A 19,294-nucleotide genomic window follows, 5' to 3' on the forward strand; every position below is an offset into this window, starting at 1 on the left:
AGATACAGATGTGGTTGGATCTCTTACCTGTAAACAAGTGAATCATCATAAGTACCATTGTACTGGATTTGAAACATACGTATTCCAGGTATATTTCTTTGAAAATTAAATTTGAGTAGCACAGTGGATGATGTTGCTTCTGCTACTACAACTTTCTTATCCTGGCTGACTTTAGTATCCCCATTATTACTACTCGCATTTGACCCTGACTTGGTGGAAGTTGAGATGTCCGAGGAACCAGGGTCAGGCTCATGAATGTGGTTTGTACTGTTTAACAAATGAGGAAGTTTGATTATGTGAAGATCCACCATTTGAGTGGCTTCTCCTGCAGGGTTCGATGCTATGCAGGTGAAGGAGCCTGTATCCTTCACAGTTGTTATAAGTATGTCTAGCGTTCCATTGTCGTACACCAGCGACCTTGTTGCATTTGAAATAAGTTTGCCTTCTGGTGAAATCCAGTGAATGGCTGGCTCTGGATCGCCCCGGGCCTTACATCTCAGAGTTGCCCGCTGACCCTCCAGCACTCTGAGCTCATGGGTATGTCTAGTAATGAGAGGGGGTTCACACAGGAACTCTTCCTCTGGGATTGACCAAAAATACCGACCAGATAACAGTGAAGGAGAAGCGCAAGTCTCTAGGTCATCTTCTCTGGTAAGACGCCTCAGCCACAGGAGTTCACAGTTGCAATGCAAAGGGTTTCCACCAAAGCTTAATGCAAAAGTAGAGGGGCTGATGATTCCTGAGGTTGCTAATACCTGAGCTCGTTGAAAGAGAGGATCAGGTGGCAGCTTCTGCAATTTATTTGATGTGACATCTAACCTGGTCATCTTGTGGAGGTGGGAGAAAGTCCCCTTAGGAATGTGATCAATCATATTGTGGTCTAAACTGAGTGTGTGCAAGCTAACCATCTTCTCCACAGCATCCCAAGGGATAGTTTCTAGATTGTTATAGGACAAATCCAGTTCCTCAAGAGCTAAAACATCATCAAACGCTGTGGAAGAAATTAAAGTCAGCTGATTGTTGTTAAGTATCAAATGGTGCAGGTTGGAAAGCCCACTGAACATGTCATTGGTGATCTTAGTCAACCTGTTGCTGTTCAAATGCAAAGCTCGCAAATTGCGCAAATCAGAAAATGCATGAGGTGTAATAAAACTTATTGTATTCCTGGATAGCGTCAGGTCCACGAGGCTGGTCATGTTGGCAAAATCTTTCCTTTTGATATTTGTAACAAAATTGTCTGCCAGTCGCAGTTCCACAGTCCTTCTGTCAATGTTTGGGGGAACAAATAAAAGCCCTTTCTTGGCACAAAGGGTTGCAAGATTTGGAGACAAAATCTGACAGACACAGCGCTTGGGGCAGATCTGGGCTCTCACTGCTACGCCAATGAACAGCAGATACAAAAGCAGTTTTTCCATTGTAGATCAGGTTTCAGAGCCTGCAAGAGAGTGCAAAGCACATTGTTAATATCCCCCATGTGGAACACAACCCATGCGATAAAGAGGCAAAGAAAGGAAGGATGGACTAGTGGTTACAGCACTGGGCTGTGGCTCAAGGGATCGGGATGCTGGGGGAGTGGCTGTCTCTCAATACATGTCTGTTCGCTGAGACGTACAATGAGGCCATAATCTTTGGTACTACCACAGGAAAAATGATGACACCAACAGGCGATGGTCACATTAGGCTGAAAAGAACCCCAATACAAAGAATACATGATAACTATGATGGACAGTCATAAGCCGTGGGTTTACTTTTTAATGGGGACAGGTGTCATCCATTATCAAACAGCAGACCAGTACAGGATTCTTCAGTGGTTTATATGTTATTTGTTCGGTCTTATGGAAATAGCAGTTGGATAACAGAGGCACAGAATTTTACATACTATCAGCAGCATGTTTTGAAGACCCTGCCAATGCAACTCATTCTTGGACCTGCACCACCCAGTTATGCCACTCCTTGGCCTCTCCTGAGTAGACATTGTCAACTCCTTCATTTTGATGTGACTTTGTGATACTGTTAAGTAGTCATCTGGGTGGAAAAGGAGTCTTGCACTTGTTTGTACAGACCTTGCAGCTGTTTGGCCAGTCTCCCTAAAAACGATAAGTGGAACACACAGGTCTACCCAACACCTAAGCCCTTAGTGTTATGTGCAGAATAAACTCAAAGGAGTTTGTTGTCTACCATTCATAAATTGTTAACCATTTTGTTGGCAGAAGGCTAGATAAATAGGGAACACAACCAAATTTTAGATGATTATCACTTTCTCCAACTCCCTGGGCAACAACACTGTATTCCCTTCACGCCCAGAAAATTCTGCCAGTACAATTACAGTCTTAGTCTTAGAACTGGGTTCTAGCACGTCTGCGCACACCAGAATTACACAACCACTTCACCAGCCCCATAAATACACTACCATAAAGACACTATATTTTAAATGGCCATAAGCACACAGAGACCGGGGGGGGGGGGGTGAACTAATAGCTTTTACTGAACCAACTGTTGTTGGTGAGAGAGACAGAACTTGGTCTAGTATCAAATAGCACTTCACCCACCTTGTCTCTCTAATAACCAGGGACTGACATGGCTCCCGCCCCCCTGCATATGCAAACATACAAGATGTTTCACAGCTGTCCCAGGCTCAAAGCTTGTGAGAGTTTTTAGGCAAGCCCAGGGAACTTTGAATGGGAAATAGTAATCCGGTCTGTCCATGAACTGGGAAATTAAATGGAATAAGAGTCTGTAAGATGCAAAGACAATCAGTAAGACAATATCAAGCCCCTAAGAGTTATTCCTCAGAAGCGCTGAGCACCTACAAGTCTTTCCGAACCTAACATATGTGGGAGCTGTTCCAAACCTCTGACTCAGACCCCCGAGTCCCTCAGACAAGAGGGCTTCTTCACCCGACAAATTATAGTTTAAAAAAGTATGCAGCCTTGAGGGTGAGGTTGATGATTCTTAGTGCTGATGACCATCTTCAACACACGATAAACTCCTGCAAAAGGTTTGTTTCTAACAAACAGTCCATATACTGAGCTACCTGGTTATGATCTTGAATTAAAAAGTTCTTACTCAACATAAACTGTTGCTATATTATTTGTTACCCAGACAGTATTTGCACTTCTATGTAGGTGCTGAGGTTTTCCCCTCTAGCAAATTCCTTTTAGGCAGGTTGTATTTTTAAACAGAGAAGAGCATATCACCTGGGGACTAGAAAATGGTCCTTCATCACTGAATCAATCTCTCAGCCAATGGCTCTCCCATAATACATGCTCTAGAGAATCAGTATTTATCTGACAACTGGAAAAGGATATAAAAACAAATTTATTTTTTACAGCCAGCTGAGAGTGTAATTCTTTCTCTATAGAATCCAATGTTACACCAATTTATACTGGTCTCCTTCAGAGACAACTGGCCATTCTTGGACTATAAATGCACCAATTAAATTAGTTCCCTTTTCTGCTAGCCTTAAACTCATATGAAGCAGTCTGTTCCTGTCAAAACCAGTAAAATTTTAGACTAAAACCTTTTGTAGCTCCATGGAGCATCGTTTTTGCATTAATTTTGACAGCAAGCAAACTTCAAGGGTGACATTTAAATACATTTTGAGGATTAAATTTCAGGCCTTTTTATGCAGGTAATTTATGTTGGAAAGATTGTACTCCTGTAAATGGAATCAACGCGATGGAAATTCAGATACTGAATAGGGACTAAATGAACACCACAATAATAACCTTTCTAGTCAATAACTTAGAAGCTTAATTCACGATGATGCTTATTTGCACCTGTTTAGTACATTTCATGTTATTTACTATGCAGCATGATTTAGCGTCCATAAATCTTTCCTCTGATATTGTTGTGTTGAGGCCAATAGCTATTAGAGCATGTGTGCATGTTTTCAACTAACATGCATCCAGGCAGCTTTGTTTTCATCCTGCATCCTAAATATTTTCATCATTGTTCGTGTGTCTAAGCATGCTATTATTTATATAATAAAGCAATGACAACAATGTGCTAGGCATGTACAGATACCCAGCACGCACTGCACAGAAACACCTGGAGCACACGGCACAAATACACCCGGGGCACACTGCACAGACACACCCAGCACACACTGCACAGACACACCCGGGGCACATTATCCCTGCTCCAAAAAGCCAGCACTAGAGTAGCTCTCAAGAGGAGCAGGAGTGCACAGGTGCTGGCGGCTGCCCTCCCTAGTCCCAGCATTCCCCCGGGTGAGGGGGGCTGCCTTGGCAGAAGGAAATGCAGGGTGGAGAGCAGGGGAGAATTGCATCTGAGTGGAGTTCTGTCCCGATGCAGGCCCTGCAGCCTGTGTGTGGACCGTATGCAGAGCAGTGACCACCCAATGTCTGCAGCTGCCCCTAGTGCCGTTGCATCCGTTCTCACCAGTGTCTGTGTAAATGTGCTGATTGGACAGAATTGAACTTTCCCCGGCACACGTCAAATCTGTCAACACATTCAATGGAAAGCGGGCTGGGCTTTGGGCGGGTCAGGAACCCGGGGCACTGCCTGCCCGCCCTGCCTGCCAGCTCCCCTGCCCGGTGGCCAGGCAGCTGGGTGCTGAAACGGATGGTTCCATTTGGCAGGAAATCCCGCAATGTCGACACAGAAGAAAGAAAGTGAAACAAGCTGTCAACGTCCCAGAATTCCCATGAACCAGAGCTTCCCTTTCCTGGCCAGCTCCCGCTGCCACAGCACGGGATACGTTTACGCGGGTGCTGGGGCTGGGATTCAAAGAGGTAAACCTGCACTAGATCTGCTCTCATTAGCATGCTCAAAGCAGAGTGTAGCCAAGGCTGCATATGGGGTTAGCTGCCCCCTGTACGTACCTAGCGTTCCAGACAGGATTGTTCTTGGGGTGGCTCTCCCCTCCCACCACTCACACTGCTGCAGTTACACTGCTAGTTCTAATGCACTAGCTTGATTAGAGAGCGTGCAGGCAATTCTCCTCGAGCCGGAATGCAAACCACCAGGGGGAAGTGTAGACGCAATCTGGGACTGGACTGGAAGGAGATTCTGTATTGGTATAAAAAGCCAAGGGATGGGGCTGCTGCTCCTCACCCAGAAAATGTGGATATTGCTGAAGCCAGTTTGCAAGTCAGAGGGAAGATTCTGTGTTAAACCTCTCTCATATGTATGTGTAACGTTTCCCACTGGCAAGCTCGAAGCCAGGAGAACCTCTGGTTCCAAACTCCCTCGGCTATGCCCCCGCTTGCCCTGGGCCATGCACGAGCACCCCAAAGGCCAGGGGCAGTGATGTGAACACAAACGCAGCCAAGGGGGTGATAGCACTGCTGTCGGCACCCACAGGCCGGGGGCTCGGGCCTCCTCCCACACTGCTGTGACCTGGTGGCCAAAAGCAACCGTGACTGGCTAGTTCTCTGCAATGGTTTGCTACCAGACTATTTAATAACATTTTTAAAAATCCCAGTCTCTTGAGTGTTCTGTTATTTCTCTTCCTTTCCTGGCCCTTTCCCTCCATCCATCTCTCGTTCAGTATTCCTGATAATGATCATTTCTTCCCCACTTTCATGTGCCCAGCCCCCTTCCCCATTGCCACTGCTCCCAACTCACCACAACTCCTGGCCCTTGGGAAAACAGCGACCCTTTGTACTGGTAATGTGCCGTACCTATTTTGAGCGTTGTGCAGACTTACAGATACATACAGATACGAGTGAGTCACTGCTGGGAGACCTGAGGCAGAGAGTGAAATGACTTTCCCAAGGCCACATGGCACCTCAGTGGCAGAGACAGGGTTTGAAATCAGAAGTTGGCCTGACTCCCAACCCGATGCTCACTCCCCAGAGCACAGTAACTCTGTTGCTAGCTGCGGGCTGGGGCCTGGGAAGGGTGCCTATCAGGAAAGCCTGGCAATCATCACCTCTGCCCCCGTCTTCTCCTCGCATGGATTCACAGGGAGAATCCACCATGACCCCTGGACAATTGGTCCAATGGCTAGTTCTTCTCACTGGTATAAAATGTATCCTTTACTTCCAGCCCGATTTTGTCTAGCTTTAGTCTCCAGTCATCGGATCGTATTACATCGTTCTCTGCTAGATTGAAGAGACCACTACGAAATATTTGTCCCTGTGCAGATACTTACAGATTTTGATTAAGTCACCACTTCACCTTCTCCTTTGGCATCAGCATCAAACCCGGAGCTCGTGTTCAGCTGATTATTCACCATGACCCCCACATTTTTTCAGAGTCGCTGCTTCCCAGGATAGGATCCCCCATCCTGTAAGAACAGCCCACATTCTATGTTCCTACATGTATACACTTATATTTAGCTAAATTAAGTCACATTTTGTTTGCTTCTGCCCAGTTTACCAAGTGATCCAGAACACTCTGAACCAGTGAGGTGTCATCTTCATTAGTTTGCACACATCCCCAATTTTTTGTTATCTGCAAACTTTATCAATGATGATTTCATGTTTTCTTCCACATTATTGATTAAGATGTTAAATGGCATAGGGCCAAGACCCAGTCCTTAAGAACATAAGAATGGCCACATGGGGTCAGACCAAAGGTCCATCCAACCCAGTATCCTTTTTTCCGACAGTGGCCAAAGCCAGGTGTCCCAGGGGGAGTGACCCTAACAGGTAATGATCAAGTGATCTCTCTCCTGCCACCCATCTCCACCCTCTGACAAACAGAGGCTAGGGACACCATTCCTTGCCCATCCTGGCTAATAGCCATTAATGGACTTAACCTCCATGAATTTATCCAGTTCTCTTTTAAACCCTTTATAGTCCTAGCCTTCACAACCTCCTCAGGCAAGGAGTTCCACAGGTTGAGTGTGTGCTATGTGAAGAAGAACTTCCTTTGATTTGTTTTAAACCTGCTGCCCATTAATTTCATTTGGTGGCCCCTAGTTCTGATATTATGGGAACAAGTAAATAACTTTTCCTTATTCACTTTCTCCACACCACTCATGATTTTATATACCTCTCTCATCTCCCTCCTTAGTCTCCTCTTTTCCAAGCTGAAAAGTCCTAGCCTCTTTAATCTCTCCTCATATGGGACCCATTCCAAACCCCTAATCATTTTAATTGCCCTTCTCTGAATCTTTTCTAATGCCAGTCTATCTTTTTGAGATGAGGGGACCACATCTGTACACAGTATTCAAGCTGTGGGCGTACCATGGATTTATATAAGGGCAATAAAATATTCTCGGTCTTATTCTCTAGTCCTTTTTTAATGATTCCTAACATCCCGTTTGCTTTTTTGATTGCCGCTGCACACTGCGTGGACATCTTCAGAGAACTATCCACAATGACTCCAAGATCTTTCTCCCGATTAGCTGTAGCTAAATTTGAAACACACCGCTCAATGATGATTCCTCATTTACAATTACATATTGAAACCTATCTATTAGCCAGCCTTTAATCCGTTTACTGTGTGCATTGCTAAATTTATATAGTTCTAGCTTTTTAATCAAAATTCATGAGGTGCCAAGTTAAATATCTCACAGAAGTCTAAATGTCTTACATCAACACTCTTACCTTTATCTACCGAACTTGTCATCTCATAAAAAAAAATCAAGTTAGTTTAACAGGATCTGTTTTCCAAAGCCCCTTTTGATTTGCATTAATTACATTAATCTTCTTTAGTTCACTATTAATTGAGTCCTGTATCCCTTATTTTGTCCAAGATCAATGTCAGGCTGACAGGGCAATAATTACCTGAGTCATCACATTTATCCTTTTTAAATATTGTCGCAACATTAGCTTTCTTCCAGTCTTCTGGAACTTCCCCAGTGCTCCAAAACATATTGAAAATCAACACTAACAGTCCAGTAAACTCATCAGCCAGCTCTTTTAAAACTCTTGGATGAAAGGTATCTGTGTCTGATGATTTTAAGATGTCTAACTTTAGTTACTTCTGTTTACCATGCTCCTGAAATATTAGTGGAATGGACTGAATGTTATGACCATACCATGAGACTGCATCATCTGTCTTCTTCCCAATTACAGAAGAGAAATATTTATTGCACATATCTGCCTTTTCTGCATTATTATTGATAATTCTTCCATGTCCTTCTTGTAACAGTCCAGTACCAGTGTCAGGATTCCGTCCCCCCACAATATATTTTTAAAAATTCCTTCTTATTGTCCTTAACTCTGATGATCATAGATTTCTCCTTGTGTCCCTGTTTCCCTCATCAATTTTCTACATCTAATAACTTTTGATTTACATTCATTACCATCAACTTCCCCTTTCTGCCATTTGTTATATATTATTTTTATTCATGTATTTTTTACAGTTACCTTCACTTCCCTTCTAAACCAGGTCAGTTTTTTAGCCAACACAGCCTCCTTCCTCAATTGTAAAACTATGGCTCTGGGGGCATCTAACAGTGTTCTTATATGATTTTTAATGATCATTCTGCTGATTAGATTCTTCCTCCCAGCTGAGGTGGTTCATAATTGTTTTTAGCGTTGTGAAATTGGCCCTATTAAAGCATCACATAGACGGATCATTGGTCCAGACTATATTCTTTTTGCACATTATAAATGTGACAAGGTCATGATCGTTTGTACCGAAGTTACCATTAATTTTCAGTGTTGTGACCAGTTCACAGATCAGAACTCCCAGCATGGCAGGAGGTGAGGGAGGAGCACACTGCCCTCTCTCCTAAATGCCCATCCACTGTTTGGTTTTACAACGGAGGTGGGATGTCTCCAGCTCTGCTGCAGGCAAACCAACTTGCAGCGACACCGTGCTCTGCCCTGCACACGCGACAAGAGCAGGCACTCCCTGAGCTCCAGGACTGTGACTGTGCAGGGCTAGCAGGGCTTGACTCACGACATGGGCAGAGCTAGCTAGGCAGAGGCTGGCTGGGTGTGCAACACCAAAAGCAGTGAGGTAACTTACTCCCCTCCCTGCAAAGAGGAATTGAGTCTCCGCTCTGTTCCTGGAATGGTGCAGCTAGGCACTGCCCCATCCTCTAGGCACATCACAGCAGGAGGAGCTAGCCTATTGACCTCCCAAAAAGTGACCACTGGGAAACAACACAAAGGGAGTTTCAGTTGGTGACTCCAGTACGAGGACTAAAGGTATCCAGCATGTGCCTTTTGCCTTTGATTTAACCCCCTCCTGAGACTGAGCCAGAGACCTCCAGCGCTGAAAGCAGGAGTCAGGCTCTGTAGCTGGGCTGTAACAGAATCACATCCTCTGAGAAACGGGCCCAGAGGGAGACGCAGAACATGCACTGACCTGTTGGCAACACCTTCACTTGTCTACCCAAGTCATAAAGAGTTGGAAGCCAGGATGTCTGGGGTCTACCACTGGAGTCTCCTCCAACTAGGAAGGCTGCTGAAAAGCAGGTCTCTGTGGACTCCTCACTGAGCTATTGCAGCTGCAATATTGCTCTGGAGGATTCACAATGATTGCTTAAAGAATATCCTACACTGTAATATAAGTGCAAGCAATGCTTGAAATGAAACCAAGTATTTACACAACTCCATGCCTGTGGTTTACAATCTGTAGATCCTGCAAAGATTTGCTGACATGTATAACAAGAGATCTTTGCTTTCTTCAGCTAAAACACATATCTTTGCCAGGCAACCATCACAGTCAGGAACCTGTGACTAGCTCGATCTGCCCATGACATCATTTCTTGGCTGTAGGAACGGAAGCAAAAACCTTCAGCTTGCTGAAAGAAAGCAGAGGATTTTCTAATAGGAATTTTCTAGTAATGATGAAGAAAGGAAGGCATTCCAAACAGTGTCTGAAGTAACGGCTCAGATGAGCTATGGAGGAGTAAAAGCGCAATAATGATTCAGAGCCGAACCTTCTGTACCAAAAACTGAACAAGCTTGGCCCAGGTCCCCAAATGAGACAGCTGTAAACTCTGATATACATTCTCCAGTTTGTTTCTCTCCTCTTCACTTCCAATCCTCCTCATGCCCCTTGTTGTCATCGATAACTCACAGATGCAGCATCACTGCAAAGCACAAGAACCATTTCAGAAAAGAGCTCATGGGTCAAAGCAAATCATAGCTTTACTGCTGCTATCCATTTTGTAAACAATATATTTTAAAAAAAACAACGTTCCCCTAAGTTAAGGAGACACACCGCTTTCATTTACACTCACATTGGCAGTCACACAAAAGGTTTGAGAATCTCAAATTCCTGAACTGATATTTGTAATTCCAATAAAGAGGCCATGAAAATAAAATGGATTTTTAAAAAATCAGTTTCAATATGACATCTGATACTTTAAGCCATTCAATCTGTGTATTAAAAACTGAACTACGGCCACATTTACACTGTCTTATAAAACAGTCCTCCTCAGAAGCAACATGATAAAATGAACCAACAGTCACTGGTTTGCCTTTTAAATAGCAGGATGTAAGAGTTTCAAAAAGCCAATGTGCTGTCTTCTGCCAAATTCACAGATTAAAAAAAATAGTCATGATTAATTTCAGTTTTAATCACACTGTTAAACAATAATAAAATACCAGTTTAAATTTATTATAAGTACTTTGGTTGTTTTTCTGCATTTTCAAATATATGGGGGAGGTTTAGATTGGATATTAGGAAAAACTTTTTCACTAAGAGGGTGGTGAAACACTGGAATGCGTTACCTAGGGAGGTGGTAGAATCTCCTTCCTTAGAGGTTTTTAAGGTCAGGCTTGACAAAGCCCTGGCTGGGATGATTTAACTGGGACTTGGTCCTGCTTTGAGCAGGGGGTTGGACTAGATGACCTTCTGGGGTCCCTTCCAACCCTGATATTCTATGATTCTATGATTCTATGATTCTATATTGATTTCAAATTTCAATTACAACACAGAATAGAAAGTGCACAGTGCTCACTTTATATTATTATTTTTGATTACAAATATTTGCACTGCAAAAAAGATTAGTCGAGGCAAGTCAAAGCATGAAGGAGCATACGAATGTTTAGCACATGTGGCACATAAATACCTTGCAACACCAGCTACAACAAAGCCATGTGAATGCCTGTTCTCACTTTCAGGTGACATTGTAAATAAGAAGCAGGCAGCATTATCTCCCGTTCATGTAAACAAACTTTTTTATCTGAGCGATTGGCTGAACAAGTAGGACTGAGTGGACTTGTAGGTTCTAAAGTTTTGTTTTTGAGTGCAGTTATGTGAAAAAAAATCTACATTTCTGTTTCATTTTCATGACAAAGAGATTGCACTACAGTACTTGTATGAGGTGAATGGAAAAATACTACTTCTTTTCTTTATCTTTTTTACAGTGCAAATATTTGTAATCAAAAATAATAATATAAAGTGAGCACTGTGCACTTTGTAGTCTGTGTTGTAATGGAAATCAATATATTTGAAAATGTAGAAAAACAGCCAAAAATATTTATAATAAATTTAAGTTGGTATTTTATTGTTGTTTAACAGGGCAATTAAAACTGTGATTAATTATGACTTTTTTAATCTAGTTAATTTGTTTTGCACTAATCACTTGAGTTAAATGCGATTAATTGACAGCCCTAATATATATAAACTATGTTATAAGATTGCCAAAGTTGCAAAATCAAGCTCTTAGAAATCAGGAAATGACAGAATTACAGTGGTCTGCTCAACCTTAATTCAGCCCCATTGTACGCATGCATTATGATGCAGTCTATAACTACATGATCTCATGACTGGAGCACTGTCATGGATGTGTATAAACTGTTAAGGAAGGGCAGGCAGGGGAGGAAAGGTGGAGGAGTTACACTGTATGTAAGAGAGCGGTATGATTGCTCAGAGCTCCAGTATGAAACTGGAGAAAAGCCTGTTGAGAGTCTTTGGGTTAAGTTTAGAGGCAAGAGCAACAAGGGTGATGTCGTGGTGGGTGTCTGCTATAGACCACCGGACCAGGGGGATGAGGTAGAAAGGGCTTTCTTCGGACAACTAACAGAAGTTTCCAGATCACAGGCCCTGGTTCTCATGGGAGACTTCAATCACCCTGACCTCTGCTGGGAGAGCAATACAGCGGTGGACGGACAATCCAGGAAGATTTTGGAGAATGTTGGGGACAACTTCCTGGTGCAAGTGCTGGTGGAACCAAATAGGGGCCGTGCTCCTCTTGACCTGCTGCTCACAAACAGGGAAGAACTGGTAGGGGAAGAAGAAGTGGGTGGCAACCTAGGCAGCAGTGACCATGAAATGGTCAAGTTCAGGATCCTGACACAGGGAAGAAAGGAGAGCAGCAAAATATGGACCCTGGACTTCAGAAAAGCAGACTTTGACTCTCTCAGGAAACTGATGGGCAGTATCCCCTGGGTGGCTAATATGAGGGAGAAAGGAGTCCAGGAGAGCTGGCTGTATTTTAAAGAAGCCTTATTGAGGGCACAGGAACAAACCATCCTGATGTGCAGAAAAAATAGCAAATATGGCAGGCAACCAGCTTGGCTTAACAGTGAAATCTTTGGTGAGCTTAAACTCAAAAAGGAAGCTTACGAGAACTAGAAATTTGGACAGATGACTAGGGAGGAGTATAAAGATATTGCTAAAACATGCAGGGATGTAATCAAGAAGACCAAGGCACAGTTGGAGTTGCAGTTAGCAAGGGATGTGAAGGGTAACAAGAAGGGCTTCTACAGGTATGTTAGCAACAGGAAAAAGGTCAGGGAAAGTGTGGGCCCCTTACTGAATGGGAGAGGGAACATAGTGACAGATGATGTGGAAAAAGCTGAAGTACTCAATGTTTTTTTTGCCTTGGTCTTCACAGACAAGGTCAGCTCCCAGACTGCTGTCCTGGGCAACACAGTATGGGGAGGGAGGTGAGCAGCCCTCGGTGCTGAAAGAACAGATTAAGGACTATTTAGAAAAGTTGGACATGCACAAGTCCATGGGTCCAGATCTAATGCATCTGAGGGGGCTGTGGGAGCTGGCTGATGTGATTGCAAAGCCATTGGCTATTAACTCTGAAAACTTGTGGTGATCGGGGGAGCTACTGAATGATTGGAAAAAGGCTAATGTAGTGCCCATCTTTAAAAAAGGAAAGAAAGAGAACCCAGGAAACTACAGATTGGTCAGCCTCACTTCAGTCCCTGGAAAAATCACGGAGCCGGTCCTAAAGGAATCCATTTTGAAGCACTTGGAGGAGAGGAAAGTGATCAGGAACAGTCAACATAACATGGCTTCACCAAGGGCAAGTCATGCCTGACCAACCTGATTGCCTTCTATGATGAGATAACTGGCTCCGTGGATGAGGGGAAAGTGCTGGATGTGATATATCTTGACGTTAGCAAAGCTTCTAATATGGTTTCCCATGGTATTCTTGCCAGCAAGTTAAAAAAGTATGGATTGGATGAATGGACTATAAGGAGGATAGATTAATAATTTTGCCACCCCTAGGCCCTGAAATAATTGCCACCCCCATACGAACTTTGAACGGCACTAACTGATACAACAAAGGAATCTATTTTGCGCATTTTTGCTATCATTTCATTTTTCCTTTCTTTCTTTCATAGAATCATAGAATATCAGGGTTGGAAGACACCTCAGGAGGTCATCTAGTCCAACCCCCTGCTCAAAGCTTGCTTTCTTTCTTTCTTTCTTTCTTTCTTTCTTTCTTTCTTTCTTTCTTTCTTTCTTTCTTTCTTTCTTTCTTTCTTTCTTTCTTGTAGCATTTTTTTTTTAACTGAGACCCGCTTAATTTCTCCCTTCTGGTCATATTATTAACGTTTAGGATTGTCGCAAGTATGTTTACTTCATGGTGTTGCACCGTCACTGGTGGTTTCAATATGCTCTATGATTGGTAGAGTTGCAGCATGACAGAAGCTTCAGTTTGGTGAGCAGTTACAATATGGACAAACGACGATACAGGCAGCCGACAGACTGTGGACTTGTGCAAAAATGTCATGATTACAAAAATGCTCTTATTATAAATTTGCTGCCCTAGGCCTAGGCCTTATTGGCCTAGGCTAATACGCCATCGATTGAACCCTCAGCAAGTTTGCAGATGACATTAAACTGGGAGGAGATGTAGATACACTGGAGGGTAGGGATAGGATACAGAGGGACCTAGATAAATGAGAGGATTGGGCCAAAAGAAATCTGATGAGGTTCAACATGGACAAGTGCAGAGTCCTGCACTGAGGACGGAAGAATCCCATGAACCGCTACAGACTAGGGACTGAATGGCTCGGAAGCAGTTCTGCAGAAAAGGACCTAGGGGTTACAGTGGACGAGAAGCTGGATATGAGTCAACGGTGTGCCGTTATTGCCAAGAAGGCCAATGGCATATTGGGCTGTATAAGTAGGAGCATTGCCAGCAGATCGAGAGAAGTGATTGTTCCCCCCTATTCGGCACTGGTGAGGCCACACCTGGAGTATTGCTTCCAGTTTTGGGGCCCCCACTACAGAAAGGATGTGGACAAATTGGAGAGAGTCTAGCGGAGGGAAATGAAAATGATTAGGGGGCAGGGACACATGACTTATGATTCTATTCTATATTACTTTTTTCCACAGGACACTGCCTTAGTGCACAAGATGGAGAGTGCTCACTGACTGGGTAGCTATTCAATATATTTTAATTCTGCATAGTCAATGTGTGGCCCCAGATCTGCTGGCAATGCTTCTACTAAAACAGCCAAGTATGCCCTTAGCCTTCTTGGCAACAAGGGCACACTGCTGACTCATATCCAGCTTCTCATCCACTGTAACCCCCAGGTCCTTTTCTGCAGAACTGTCGCTTGGCCAGTCGGTCCCTAGTCTGTAGCGGTGCATGGGATTCTTCTGTCCTAAATGCAGGACTCTGCACTTGTCCTTGTTGAACCTCATCAGATTTCTTTTGGCCCAATCTTCCAATTTGTCTAGGTCACTCTGGACCCTATCCCTACCCTCCAGTGAATCTACCTCTCCTCCCAGGTTAGTGTCATCTGCGAACTTGCTGATAGTGCAATCCACGCCATCCTCCAGATCATTGATAAAGATGTTGAACAAAACTGGTCCCAGGACCGACCCCTGGGGCACTCCACTTGATACCGGCTGCCAATGAGACATTGAGCCATTGATCACTACCCGTTGAGCCCGACAATCTAGCCAGCTTTCTATCCACCTTATAGTCCAGTCATCCAATCCATACTTTTTTAACTTGCTGGCAAGAATACTGTGCGAGACCATATCAAAAACTTTGCCTATGGGGTGACAAGAATTGCATGCAGTATTAAAGTGTGTATATAAATCTCCCCACTGTAGTTTCCATCGAATGCATCCGATGAAGTGAGCTGTAGTTCACGAAAGCTTATGCTCAAATAAATGTGTTAGTCGCTAAGGTGCCACAAGTACTCCTTTTCTTTTTGCGAATACAGACTAACACGGCTGCTACTCTGAAACGTATTAAAGTGGGCATACCATGGATTTACATAATGGCATTATGATATTTTCTGTCTTATCATTTATCCCTTTCTCTAATGATTCCTAACATTGTTACTTTTTTTTTTAAAAAATTTCTGCTGCACACTGAACAGATATTTTCAGAGAACTATCGGTGGTAATGGCTAACTTACATCTGCACATGGTGTATGTATAGTAGGAATTCTGTTTTCCGACATGCGTTACTTTGCACTTATTGCAACTGAATTTCATCTGTCATTTTGTTGCCCAGTCACCTAGTTTTGTGAGATTCCTTTGTAACTCTTTGCAGTCGGCTTTGGACGTAGCTGTCTTGAGAAATTTTGCACAGTCTGAAAACTATGCCTTACTGTCTCGCATGGTCTTTTTTTACTGCTAAAATGGAAATTGAAGCCAAATTCCCCCTAAAACTTAATGATGGCTGAGAACGAGTCCATGGAGCCAGGTGGCTTTGATGCTGATGAGGTTAAGTTGTGGCTCCATCACAGCACAGACCAAAGGGCTCCCTGTAAGCAGCGTGCTATGGAAATAAATGACTAGCTGCTGCCTTAATAACAAACTGAGGTCATATGAAAAGCTAATGAAATTGAAATTATGGTCTGGAATCAATTCAGTGAACAGGGGAATGAACTATCACGAACACCACCGAGAAGTAATGCTCTTTTTCACTGTGCCGCTTACCTCTAGTATTACTTCATCTCCCCCCCCCCCAGCCTCCCACCTTTTATCAGAACAAATCTATTTCATTTGATGCAGCAGCAGCTGCCATGTCTCTGTGTTGGGAAGTTTAACACATTTTCATTTTGTGCATCACAACCGAGGGAGTCAAAGGGAAATAGCTCGTTAGAAGCCAACCTAGAAAATTAACAAAATAAGCCCAAATCCTTTAGAGCAAACATTTTAGGTAGCTGATGTGATCTGAGCACAAGGGGGGTCTCCCTGCATTGGAGACACATCGCAGAAGCAGGTGTTCAGCAGGAATGAAACACTGGGGGATGGAGGGCGTTTCACTTCGCCCCACCCCAGGACTCAATCCCCGCTCCTGCATGCCTGGCCCCGCACAGGTTCCTCTGTGGTCTGAAGGAAAGGGGAAAGAATGGTGCCCCTCCCTTCCATGCCAGAGCGAGATCAGGGTGTAGGGGGCGTCCCTGGGAGCATAGTGCAGCCCCAAAGGCCACATTCGCTGGCATGCTCTGGATACTTCAGGCTGCTCCACTGATGCAAAGCAGCTGTACATGGTGCTCCGGAGGCCAGTGAGACTGGGTGTACACATTGCTATGAATGGCAGCACAAGGTAGCCAGGTAGCTATGGCAGTGTCAGTCAATGAGCTGCTGTCCTGCTAACACACCTCACACCTAATCCGTCTCCTGCTGAAGAGTAGCAATTGAGCAACGGTTGTCTCCTGCACCCCACTCACCAAACAGGGTCTGAACTCTTCTCACCGGGGACGTGTACCTTCAAAGCCTGCTTGGTACCATGCAGTGATGATGAGGAGGATGGAACACCTCACACTTCTATAGCACCGATGACAAGAAGATCAGAAAGTGGTGCTGCTGTGCTAATTTAATTCACTCTTACAGCAGACCCATGAGGGTACATCAGGTCAACTATTTTTTCCATAAAGAAAAGGAGTACTTGTGGCACCTTAGAGACTAACACATTTATTTGAGCATAAGCTTTTGTGAGCTACAGCTCACTTCATCGGATGCGTGTAGCTCACAAGAGCTTATGCTCAAATAAATGTGTTAGTCTCTAAGGTGCCACAAGTACTCCTTTTTTTTTGTGGATACAGACTAACACAGCTGCTACTCTGACACCTGTTTTTGCCATGTTACAGATGTGCAATGGAAAGAAAGCAATTACATGACCAGCCTGAGGTTACCCAAGTTAACAGGGGAGCTGGAACAGAATTCAGGTCTCTTGCCTGCTCTGCCCGTGCTCTAATCTCTAGACCACATTGACTCCCATGTGTCTTTGCCCATTCTGCGTGGACCAGGAAAGATATCCTCAAACCATGTTAAAAGAGGTTCAGCTAAACAAGCTTATTTTTTCAATGGAAATGGGGCCTTTAATGCTACCATTATTTAACATGGGCAATTGGAGGCCTCAGGTCAGCAAACCACTTGAACATACGATTGAATTTCATCAAAGGCAACAGTACTTAAGCACGTGGTAAGTGTTTTGCAGAATCAGAACCTAAGAAACAAATCACAGCTGAAGCTAAATCACTTTTAAAGTGTTGTTGTTGCTGTTTTTGCACTAGGCCAGGCTGTTTTTTGATAGGTAGGGTGTTTTGGGGGAGGAACCATGGCTTGGACATTTCCAAACAACAACAAGAGCAACTTTCAGCAGTTAAAATTAGAACTAAGTGCCCAGATCACCAGCTGGCATAAGCTGGCTGAGATCCACTGATGTCTCCTGCACCACGCTGATTCACACCTTATCAGTATCTGGCCTAAGATGCACAAAAGGATTTGAGATCCACAACTAGAACTTTCAAATCAATACCAGGTCTTCAACATGGAAACTTTGGAGATATCTCTCAATATTGAGAAGGTCCAAGGGAATGGAGAGGTGTAGGGGGCATGTGTGGATGGCAGCTTGGCCCAACCTGTAGGAAAACCAAGCTTACCCACAAAGAGTTCTCCAACCATCCGCGGAAGACATATGATTCTTGTTGGAGATTCAATACTTAGAAGAAGCAAAAAAACATTCTCCCAGGGACAGGCGGACAAGAGGACAGTGTGCTGACTTCCCAGAGGCACGGCATAAAACATCACTCTAAGATTGCATAGGCTTTTGAAGTCTATGGGCATGCATAAACTGGTGATAGTTCATGTTGGCACTAACGACACTGTGTTATGAGATATCTTGCAGATAGCAGATGACTTCAGAGAACTCAGAAGCAGGCCGAAGAAGAAGAATGTCCAAGCAATCTTCTCTAAGATCCTTCCTGTCCCACAAGCAAAGGAAGGCGGAAGGCAGAAGATTCTGGAAGTGAACTGCTGGCTAGAGAAGAGGTGTAGGGTGGAGGATTTGGGTTTTGTGGAACTCTGGTCCACCTGCTATAGGGAGAGCGAGCTGGATAGTTTGGATGGCCTCCACTCACTAGAAGATGGACCAATCTCCTTGGGGACAGACTGGCTTCAGTAGTCAGGAGTGACTTAAACTAATAGCAAAAGGAGAAGGTAAAAAGAAGGAAGATATGAACACTCAGCACAAAATCAAGATGTTGAGAAAAAAACTAATCAAGAAACAAAAAGAACATGAACAGAGAAATACTGAATTGCCTATATGCCAATGGTAGGAGCTAATATAGCAACACAGGAGAAACAGGAAATGTTCATTAATTAGCATAAATTCAATCTTGTTAGCATTACTGAAACCTGGCGGAATGATTCACAATATTGGAATGTTGAAGTCAATGGTTATAATCTATTTAGAAAGCACTGAGTGGGCAAAAGGGGAGGAGGAATGGCACCCTAATTGAAAAAAAATGGCATTTTCTGTTTCTGAGTCACTGATAACTCAGAAGAAAAGGATCCTGAATGCTTATAGATCTCTGTCCTAACAGATAAAGCACAAGATGGGGTTGTGATGTTGCACTCCATATGTTTTATGGAAATATGCATATGAGTGTGAATATGATGTAACTGGAACATGCTTTATGCAAAAGGTCTTTTGTAAGGTATCATAACAAAGGTTATAATCTACTGAATATATTCTTCCTATTTGTATGCATGTATCATTTTTGTATCTGAAGCTAGGAATATAAAGTATAACTCTGAGGTTCTATTGTAATTATGCAAAGTGTGGGCCATTAATGGTAGTTTAGAATCTTGATGGCTCCCACTGACTAAGACAATTGGATGTAAATGGCTCTGTTTACTTGCAAAACTTCCTGTGTATGCGTGGACCAGTCTTGGAAGAATGGAGGTTGGG

At 43.6% G+C, this 19,294-nt stretch overlaps 1 protein-coding gene across 7 annotated transcripts in view; it reads right to left on the reverse strand.

Annotated features, from left to right (window-relative positions):
• Positions 1-19,294, reverse strand: part of LRFN5 (leucine rich repeat and fibronectin type III domain containing 5) — a 158,213-nt gene that overhangs the window by 16,152 nt on the left and 122,767 nt on the right. For all 7 annotated transcript variants that reach the window (XR_005293759.2, XR_006282098.1, XM_038407829.2 and 4 more), the window contains exon 2: positions 28-1,435. Coding sequence is in view for 5 of the 7 variants with exons in the window: in XM_038407829.2 (XP_038263757.1) it covers positions 28-1,415 (1,388 nt within the window). In the remaining 2 variants the exon portion in view is untranslated. The remainder of the gene's footprint in view (positions 1-27; positions 1,436-19,294) is intronic.

Source organism: Dermochelys coriacea, chromosome 6 (genome assembly GCF_009764565.3).
Source record: "Dermochelys coriacea isolate rDerCor1 chromosome 6, rDerCor1.pri.v4, whole genome shotgun sequence".
Lineage (NCBI taxonomy): Eukaryota > Metazoa > Chordata > Testudines > Dermochelyidae > Dermochelys > Dermochelys coriacea.